The 10,477-nt window shown below is 33.7% G+C and overlaps 1 protein-coding gene and 1 long non-coding RNA gene across 2 annotated transcripts; one reads left to right on the top strand and one right to left on the bottom strand.

Annotated features, from left to right (window-relative positions):
* Window positions 1-4,704: 4,704 nt before the first annotated feature.
* Window positions 4,705-8,009, bottom strand: LOC113311142 (glutathione S-transferase L3-like). Its single transcript, XM_026559994.1, has 9 exons — window positions 7,751-8,009; window positions 7,525-7,663; window positions 7,337-7,423; window positions 6,963-7,061; window positions 6,775-6,871; window positions 6,586-6,662; window positions 6,265-6,372; window positions 6,014-6,094; window positions 4,705-5,894 (listed from the first exon to the last, which is right to left on the bottom strand). The coding sequence occupies exons 1-9, from the start codon at window positions 7,957-7,959 to the stop codon at window positions 5,886-5,888; spliced, it is 906 nt and encodes a 301-aa protein (XP_026415779.1). The 5' UTR covers window positions 7,960-8,009; the 3' UTR covers window positions 4,705-5,885.
* Window positions 8,010-8,917: 908 nt separating this feature from the next.
* On the top strand, window positions 8,918-10,477 carry LOC113308547. Its single transcript, XR_003339902.1, has 2 exons — window positions 8,918-9,149; window positions 9,334-10,477. It is a non-coding gene; the product is annotated as an uncharacterized LOC113308547 (long non-coding RNA).

The following is a 10,477-nucleotide window of genomic DNA, read 5'->3' as shown; positions in this document are numbered from 1 at the left end:
AGTGCAAAGTAACCTATATTTATCAGATATAGCATGAACTTAAAATTTAAGAATAAACTACTGCATAAATCAGCAAAATCATATGAGTAATAATGATAAACCACCACAAATTTTCAGGCAATGAATCATCAAAATTACGAAGAATCACTGAGAGGAACAAAACAGATTCAATATAAGGATCGAGAGGATGCATTATATACACAACACAACTTAACAACATGATGCATTACAATTTAAAGTGAAAAAACGTACCACGTTTCAAGATTGACCATGTTTCTCATTTCTTTCCATGTGTTGGTCCTCTAGACATAAAATCCACAACTTCTGAACCTAGAAAACAGTTGGTAAAGCTTCACATTTTCATTTTCATAAAAGTATCCTTTTCATTTTCATAAACACATATAACATGTTTTTTGTTGGTATATAAGCATCTAGGTACAAGGGTTTATCCAGTACATATAGATATGTAAGCATAAACTAGAATTTTTGCATACATGATGGTATGTACTGCATCTAAAAATTACTCTTTCCCTAAGTACATATCATGATAAACTGGTGCATCTAAAAATCACACTTTTTCAAGCATGAACTAAGGGTTCATATAGTACGTATCAGTACATAATTAAGCTCAAGAATTAAGCATTAAGCATTAAGAAATCACTACATATTGATATGTATCAACATTAAGAATTAATAATATATATAAGAGTAATATTGATATGTAATTCAAGTAACACAACAATGATATGACAGATTTTCTTATACCGATGGTCTGCTGCGTAACAAAGATCGTATAGTTATGCCATCAATATGTACTGTTTGATTTAATGCTTCTACTAAAAATCAAAATCATACAATATACATGTTGGATTGCATTACCTTGTTTTAGCAGAAACACCAGGTTTCTTTGATTTCGCCTTCTTAACAGATTCATTGTTCTTCCTTGATTTGGTTTCACAAGTAGATTTCTTCTTCTGATTCTTTGACCCTGGTTGAGAATCAGGAGTACTTGTTTCTTTCAATCTTTTTTAACCATTTACTTCGAGAATTTCTGATCACAATACTTCGAGAATTTCAGTAGAAAAACGAATTTATGAGTAACAGGAAAACAAATCATAAAATCAGATCCAAAATGAATCTCCATCAGAAAAACTATGTCAATCTTATACGATTTTTCGTTTAGATCTGATTTTTTTCAGTTGATTTTGTGATGGTTTGAACAGATTTTTGTAATGATTTCATCAAATCTAGGATTTTGTCGTTGATTTTTCTTTTGTTTGTTGATGACCGATTAAGAAGATCACTTGAATACGATGAGGTAGAAAAAAAATGAGAGGAAGTAACAGGGAAAAGTTGTTTAATGGAAGAATTGCAGAGAGAGGTTGGTTCTTTAGTATTCACACGTATAATAAAAAGGGTACTCGGGTCTTTTTGCAAAGACCAGAACTTTTTTGGACCTCTTATTAAATGTTTTTTTCTGGATGGACTACAGACTAACCCGGGTCGGGTTTTATGGACTAAACAGGAAATTTCTCTGGTTCCCATATGTCCCGCCCCCCAAAAAATTCAGCAGAAACGTCTACATTCATTGGGTATGTCGGTTTTTCATTGATTTTTTTATTTGGTCCATTTAGACTTTTTGGTTCCTTTAGAGTGAATTAACCCCTTATCCACAAAATAAAACAAAATAAGGGTGACATAATAAAACAAAATATGGACATTTTGAAGTAATTTCAAAGACCTCTTATCTATCTAGTTTAATTAGTGTTAATTAATTGTATTAGTTTTCAAATAAGTTTAATTACAAAAATTAATTGCATTATTGTATAAAAAAATCTCATATTTTAATAGAAAATTTATAATCTTAAAAAGGAAAAAAATGACTTATATTAATTATTTATTTTATAAATGTTCGGCTCAGGGTTTTGATTTTGGCTCGTTAGCCTTATGACATTCGCGGAACTTGATAAGGCCACAATTGATCTTTTGAAGAGACTACACAATCACTTGTCTATGTTTGATGTTAACGCAAGGGATCGTTATTCAGAAAGGGATTGGTGCCCAACTGGTTTGTAGGATTTCAACGATTACTTGTAATCTTTTTAATTTATCACTAATTAATTAATTAATAATTATATTTTATTATTTTTCTTAAAAGATGTTTTTTTCCAAATTTTTTATCAACTTTTTATTAAGATCCTTATATAATCAGTAGTTTCGACAATTTTAATTACTACCGATTGTACAATAATCCCGAAATAAATTGAATTTTTCTTCTTTCATAATCAGTATTTGTCAAGTTATAAATCTACCGATTATGGAAGTAGCCCCAGAAATAAAATTTCCTAAATTTATAAAATTTCGAATTTTTTCACTTTCATAATCGGTAGTTTGGTAAATTAGTTATCATCGGTAGTTTGGTAAATTAGTTATCTACCGATTATGAAAGACGCCCCAAAAATAGATTTTCCTAAGCTTTGAAATTTTTCATAATCTGTAGATAATCAATTTGAAAGAAATACATTTTCCCAAATTTTAAATCTTTTCCTTTTGTAATCGGTAATTTTGACAAATTAGTGCTCTACTGGTTATGAAAGTCGCCCCAGAAATACATTTTTCCAAACTTTGAAATTTTTGAATTTTTTTTACTTTCACATAATCACATATAATTATCTAATGATTATGAACGAAATACATTTTCCCAAATTTTGGATTTTTCTTTATCGGTAGTTTTATCAATTTAGTTATTTATCGATTATGAAAGTCGCCCTAGAAATACATTTTCCCAAACCAAAAATTCATTTATTTTTCTCAGTTTATTTATTTTGAAATTTTGATTAATTTATTTATTTTTGGATTAGCAAAAAAGTTCGCAAAAAAATTGAAAAAAGCTATTAAATGAAATGAAAAGAATTTAAAAAATATATAATTTTTTTGGAATAACAATTAGAGAAGGAGAAGAACTTCTTATTGATAAAGAGACATCAGCTATTACATACATATATAATATTCTTTATATATAGGAAAGGGAAAACCTAGTCATCTAATGGACCCCACATCCATGGGACATAGGCCAAAATATAGAAAAACTACAAAACTTCAATAAATTAATTACTTCGCTAAAATAATAAAATTCTCCAGTCCCAACTAGACTTGTACAGGCTAAATTTTAACTCGATAAATTAATAACTTCGTTAAAATAATAATTTTCTCCAGTCCGAAGACTATTAATTTATCGAAATTTTACTGTAATTTGAATTTTAAAGGATAGAAACATAAATTAAAGTAATACTTAGATGTGTAATCTGATTAATTGTTCATAGCAGCCATCCAACGAAGAGTTACAACGTCTGCCCGAATCTTAATCAAATGATAACTCCTGCAATGTCGTCTTTCAACCCGGGGGAATCGAACTAAAACCTGTGTTGCGTGCCAATGACTTCGAAAAATGGGCCGCTGTTACTTATAAAACGAGGCAATGAGGCGCTACATAAAAGAAGATTTTACCTAAATACCACCCACACTTTACCTAAATACCACCCACACCCTAAAAGTACATTAATTGTAGACCTAATTTAGAGTGAGTAATGAAAACTCACCTTCTTCTCTACTACCAATATGGTAATCCCCATTACCACCATTACAACATCCATTGTCACCACCACCACCACCCCATCCATTGTCACCACCACCACCACGCATCTTCATAAAAGTTAGAAATGCATACGACATATCCATGGATTCATGGGAATAAAGTTGACGGCCCTAATGTTTGTTCCCAGTGAAAGCTTTCATAAACAGAACAACGAGATATACTTAATATGGCTTGAATTTTTCGTCATCGATTCCGGACTTTTGTTTATGCTGTAAAGATCATATTTTTCTCAAACAGAACAATGGACACGAGTTCAAATTTTTGTTAAACATCAATTTTCCAAGCAAAAAACACTGAAACCTTTTAATGAGTTTCTCGATATTGAAATTCTGAGTATATCTCTATCAAAAATTTAAACCTAATCCATGAAAATAATTTAAGACCTAAAATAAATTAAGACCTAACTTAATCTACAAAGTTAAAACCTTGATTAAGATGAGATCAAAATTAAAATTAAAATTGAAACTTGAATCTTAATAAAATTAAAATCCTGTTGTTATAAACGGATATGTTATATGTTGTAAACGGATATGTTATATGTTGTCACTTGATGGTGGGGGCGGGGATATTACATGAAATGCTTTGGAGGATAATTAGAGAAGAATGTAAGTCTTTATTACCCACTTCAGATAAGGTACAAAATTAATATATTTTTTATTATGAGTGGTAATTAGGAAATCTGTGGGTGGTATTTAGGTGAAACCTAAAAGAAAGTGTAAGGTTCTCATGACTTTGCTAAAATGCCAATATTTGGAATCAACGAGTCCAAGTCTTTTTGCCCAACGGGGATCGGCTAAACATAAATAACTTTTTTTTTTTTTTTATAAACAAGGAACCTTTTCATTAATGGGATTTCAAGGTTACAATGAGTTTAAGATCAAAAATAAGAGAATACAAAGTGACAACAACATACCATAAGAGATAGTATAATTTTTTTATTAGAGAAGAGATAAATAACTTATACAAAGTGAAACATAAATAACTACTACATCAGTTTTTAAAGAAGAGATAGTATAAGTTTTTTCATTTTAGCTTAGAAATAGGCAAACTGAAAAAACAATAACTCTTCCGTAGAAATGGAGGGAATATATGTTTGGCAGTACACAAATATGAACTATCTTTTCGACATTTACTCAACAAGCTACATGTGATAAACCCGCATCAAACTAGCCCAAACCATTTAAGCTACTTCAATTCAAGCTTCTCATATCTTGAATGCACTTCATATCATTTCTTAAAGCATTTCCAACCCTGAAGCCGCCGGTTCATGTCTATAAATCATACTGTGAACTCTTTTGGTAGATTCCAAACTCAAAATTAAAACATGAAAAAACATAAATTGAAATGAAGAACACGAAGCACCAGCATCAACTGATTGTTCTCCTATTGTATGTGGATGACATTATCCTCACAAGGTCTTCATCTTCTTTGCTTACTTGAACACTATTTCATGGGAGTTGAATGTCTGAATTCCTCTACTGCAGTTCTACTTTCACAGAAGAAATATGATCTTTAGTTGCTAGAAAAGGCTGAGATGCTTAACTGTTGTCCTGCTAGTACTCCAGTTGCTCAAGGACCTAGATTCTCTCTACCGGTCTACACTTTCTGGTCCTTCTGGATGATGTTAGTCACTGTACAAGTTCGGCAGGTGGTTTACAGTACTTGACTCTCACTAGACATGATTTAAGCTTTGCAGTCAAGTATTATGTGTTACAGTTAATACATGCTCCAACAGCATCACATACGCAACTTGTTAAAAGAGACATGTTAGAGGCAGCATTGGCTCTGGTATTACATTGTCAGCTTGTGAATTTGATGTTATTGCCGCCTATTCTGATTCAGACGCACTGGGCTAGATGCCATGATACTAGTGGATGTTGTGTTTTCTTAGGTTCTTGGTCTTTTAGAAAGAGCCCACAATTTCAAGATCAAGTGGCAAAGCTGAATACAAGTCATTGGCTGTGACAAGTGCTAAAATGCTACGGATCTTGTATCTTTTGGAAGAATTGCCAACTTATTTTTCACCTTCATGTCAGAATACTTGGTAGTGCTATGAAAACGAGATGGATTTATGACTTCAAAAAACGAAAACACAAAATACATATGCATTTATGTAGTTGGAGTATATCAACCAGAACTTGCAATAAAACACTTAACTTTCATTTTATGACTGAACAACATATTGAAGTGAAAGACTTGATGAAGGGTGATTTCAAGCACAGAGTAGTCTTCAAATGCCCTGCAGAAATAATAGAAGAAAGAGTTTTAGCTGCTACTCAATGGAACATCTAAAGATTTGATCAAGAGGTTTTGACATTAGATCTAGCAATGCAGTAAAGAATGAGTGAGATGACAGACCAAGATCCGCTTCTTTAAGCTTGCAACTAGCTCTGCAGGATCACGTTTAGTTTGTCTGTAACCATCGATTTTGTTCAACTCCTGCAAAATCATAATTGTTTTTGTATATATTCATGTAAATACCACAACAGGAAAAACTAGTATTATCCAATTCACTCCAATTCACTAATCGTTGGTCACTATTAGCTTCACAATGTAAATCAAAATGCCCTTAACAAGATGCAAAATGAAATGGAAAATTCTGAGCGTACCTCAATCCATGATGCAAGCTTCGGCCTTCCTGACGTGATATCATACTTCTTAACATCCAACACTAACGGCTGATACCTTTCAACAAATGGAGCATAAGCTATATCCACCTGACATGTCAGGGATTTTCCTTCAGAATTTCATATACAGTAACCATGTAATAGTTACAAGATTGACAAAGAAGTAGCTGGTGTAGCATGTTAATGGTGCTTCCCAACAACTAAGGATTTAACCGAGGTTTAAGTTTTAGCAAATGATTAATTGCAGATCAAAGCTGGACATTGCTATGAGAAAGTATATTACATAAGAATTTTGTTTTTTACCAGACTGAATTCACCGAGGAAGAAAGGCCCGTCAGAAAATTTGGAGAGCGCTGCCTCTAGGTAATCAAAAGGAGCACCTAATGCAAATCAACCATGAAAGTTAGTTCATATATACCACAAACAATTCTTCCATGTTTTTTTCTTCAGTTTGAAATCAGATACATAAATATGGAAAGGGTTCACTCTCACCAACGTTCGCGTCCCCTTTGATCGAGCCAACCACACCACTACTGAATTCGCTTGTGTAGGATAGTAATTCCTCTGCGAACTCTCTTTTGGCAGGGTCCTTTAAAATTTTCAAAATACCCATGAGAACTCAAACTTGAAAGTCAGAATTAGATTTTGCTATCAAGGATCAAGACAGATTGGTAACTTACGTTTGGGAGAAGCACAGGTCCTTCAAAGTTAGTATCAAGATACCTGATCAAATCAAGACTCTCCCCAATCACTTCATTATTATGTTCAAGCGCAGGTACCTGTATATAACATGTGATCCAAAAGAAACATTATCAAGGAAGAGAATTCAATGAATTGAGGACAAAAAAAAAAAACCAGCCAGTTGTGGAGCAATACACTATTACATTTTGACAAGCATGTTTTTTTCCCGTAAAATCTAATAACTAGCTATTTATCTAACATCTGTAGCATTTGTTTGCCATTTCATTTCAAAGCCACCAAATCCCTCAAAACCAAATCCCTCAATTTACACTTAAAAATGCTTATACGCATATTGTGCTTAAAAAATTCGCACCTTATTTGCAGGGTACACTTTTTCCTTGTACCAATCAGGCCTATTTGGTAGATCAATTGCTACCAATTTGATCTTTTCTTGCAATCCCTACACCTCACATAAAATTTTGAAAATCAGAAATCATATAAAAGAGTAGATCATTGTCACTACTTCAAATTTCCAACAAGGGTTATACAAAGAGTACTAACCTTACAATTCCTTGTAATCCATACACGCTGAGCATAAGGGCACATGTAAGAAATATACAACCTCGTTGTTCCATCGAAAACAGAAGGTGGTTCTGATGTAGAATCAAGCGCAGGCGGCAGCTCCTCCACCTGAACATTCCTGAACCAAAACCCAGGAAAATACAAATCAAAACACAAAATTCATAAATTTTTCTAAAACCCAGAATGAAAAGCTGGAAATTCTTACGAAATAGTGGTTGCCATTGATGCAAATGAAGTAATAACTCTGGTTTTATTAGTTGGTGGAGGAGGAGAAAACAAAATTGAGAGTGAAGAAAATTTGGTATTGTTAGGGGGGATTCTTATACTAGTCGAGTAATTATTTGAAAACAACAGAAAGGGTTTATCAACATTGCCGTGTGAAATCGAATTACAATTTCCATTTATAGCGGCCATTTTTGCTTTTTTCTTCTTCTCAATTGTTAGGTGCAAAGTAACATCTGTACTAGACTCCTAAAATGATTGATTTCTTGCTTGTTTGTGATGGACCACGTGGACATTATCTGTTTTTGATCATCTTTTGATGTGAGTTTTAACGAATATCTAACGGCTGAGAAGTTATCCATGGGTGACAAACCCATTTTCTTTGCGGCATCAGGTTTTTGAACAAAATAATCATCATGCGACATATGAAAGAGATTTGGAGGATAGATTGGAGTATCAGCAAAATAATACCTTATAATTTTCTCATCAGCTTCAGCCCTTAGACGATGAATAGCTGCTCGACTTCTTCTTTTAGGACCTCCTCCACCTTTGTTCTTTCTCTTTTTATGTTGGTCTTGTAGTTGATTAGCTAGATAAATTGAAATGGCTAGATTAGTTTGGGCTGTCATAAGTAATAATGCCTCGTCATCAGAACTTTCAGAAGAAAATGAAGATGAAGATGATGAGATTGAGTGATGATCATATGGATTCATGATTTTATCTTTTCTTGTATTTTGAGATTCTCTGTTTTGCTAAGTTGTGTAGTTCTTTGTTTTGGTAATGAATGCCTTTTGATGTTGGTCATACAGTTACAAACCATTAACAAATCAGTCACACTTCCGTCGATTGAAGGGTTAAGTCGATAGGTCCCTCCAAATCAGAGTTAAATCAGGTATTGAATTTCCGTTTCTGTCCCTAACCTAACTACACTAGATCTTTAACCGAAGATATTTTTAATATTAATCTCTAGGATCGATTAGACGGTCAGGAACAAACAGATTAAACCTAAGTGTAATAGACCTGTACCCGTAGATCGTTTTACGTACATCTCTAGGATCGTTTAGACGGATGTGATTTGTCAGAACTAAATCGGGTTTATAACAGTTTAAGGTTTTATTTCCTTTTCATTTTTTTTCTGCCGCTTCTCTCTTTCCATTTTCATTATCAAAGCTCTGCAAAAATGGCGATTCACGGAGGATAGAGAGATTTCGAGTGACAGAAATCGCAAACAGATAGTGGAAAGATCATATAGTTCTTGTTTATAGTTTGTTAATCCTTGTATGGTGTTTTTGTGATGATTTTGGAGGAAAATCTAGTAGCTGGTTGTTGAATATGGTGGTTTTATTAAAAGAAATTAATACAATATTCGCAAACATAACGAGGTTGGTAACCACAAACCCATATTGTGAATTTCCTATTATTCTCAGAAACCTTAATTTAACGATTTTAGGGATTTTTTTTCATAAACCCTAATTAGGGAAAATTGAAGATTAAAATATGTCATGTACGGTTGATGGTTGTGTTACTCATTGATTGTGTATTGTATTTTGTTATGTGTCTGTACAGGAAATATGTGAAGAACCTAGTTAGGGTTTGCAGAGAAGAGATGATGCTGGTAGTAAATTTTCCCTAATTTGTTGTTGTTGGTGGATTGGAGGAATTTGAATGCTTTGCAGAATTGATGAAAAGGGGTTTTTTGATGGATCTGAGATATGCTCGATTTATCCAGATGGGCTTGTTTGAGCTCAGACTGAAATATGAAGAAGGTGTTTACTGTTGGTGGAATGAGTTGGAGGTGGTGTTTCTGTGAACGGGATTGAAGCTGAATGGTGTAAGAAGAAGTTGTTGCTGCAATGGATGTATGCAGTTTTAGATGGCTCTAATGTTGTGGTTTGAGAATGAGTAGGAACTGAAACTGCAAGGAAGGAGATTATGGAGCTGGCTTGGGAAGACTCCAATGTGCAAGTGGATGGGTTTGCTGGTGGTTGTGTTATACTGTGGTTTACGGGTCTGGTGATAGAGATGGAGTTACAATACATACAGCTGAAGGTGAAGCAACTTGAATGGGTTCTGGAATTGATTTGATTTTGTTGGTGATTGAAGTATGTTGTACTGGTGATGTCTGAAACAGATGGGAATAGTGATTGCAGCTAAAAGCATTGCAAGTATTGAGCTGAAGCTGGTGCTTGTATGTAGAAATGGGTGATGTGTTGCTGTTGAGGACAATAACAAGGTCTGAATTGCAGTGGTGATGGTTGTAGCTGTGTTGAAGTCTTAATGCATCTAAGCTTGATGTTGCTATGAGGTGGAAATGTTATTTTAGTGAGATGCAGTATGTTTGGATTGTGTTTTTTACTGATAGATGGAAGGGATATAGAGCAGAGGGAAGAAAGTTGCAGGATGAACGCAAATGGCTCAGGCCTTGGCAATTAGACTAGTCAGCCTGAGCCAGTCTTCTAGGTCCTGGACACAAACAGCGAGATGCCACCACGTCAGCGATGGGTTAACTGCGGTTAACATTTTCCTGAGTTAAGAACGAGGGTGTTTTGGGGATAATTAACCTCGTTTTTTGCAAAACTGTTATGTCGGTCAAAGTAGGATCATTTTGTAACCAAACTATAGAAGTAGGATCATTTTGTAACTGAATTACAAAAAGTATGACCATTTTGTAAATGACCCTTTTTTATAATAAATGATGTTGTTGGGGATA

Source organism: Papaver somniferum, chromosome 9, assembly GCF_003573695.1.
Source record: "Papaver somniferum cultivar HN1 chromosome 9, ASM357369v1, whole genome shotgun sequence".
NCBI classification, from domain to species: Eukaryota; Viridiplantae; Streptophyta; class Magnoliopsida; order Ranunculales; family Papaveraceae; genus Papaver; species Papaver somniferum.
Note: the sequence above shows the minus strand (reverse complement) of the source record. Positions and strands in the feature narration are given on the sequence as shown.

Excerpts from the sequence above, each read along its gene's own strand:
- LOC113311142 (XM_026559994.1), bottom strand. The coding sequence starts at position 7,959 with ATGGCCGCTATAAATGGAAATTGTAATTCGATTTCACACGGCAATGTT. Across the intron at positions 7,424-7,524 it reads GGATTACAAGGAATTGTAAG|GGATTGCAAGAAAAGATCAA; the intron begins GTTAGTACTCTT and ends TGTGAGGTGTAG. Across the intron at positions 6,373-6,585 it reads TCCTCGGTGAATTCAGTCTG|GTGGATATAGCTTATGCTCC; the intron begins GTAAAAAACAAA and ends CTGACATGTCAG.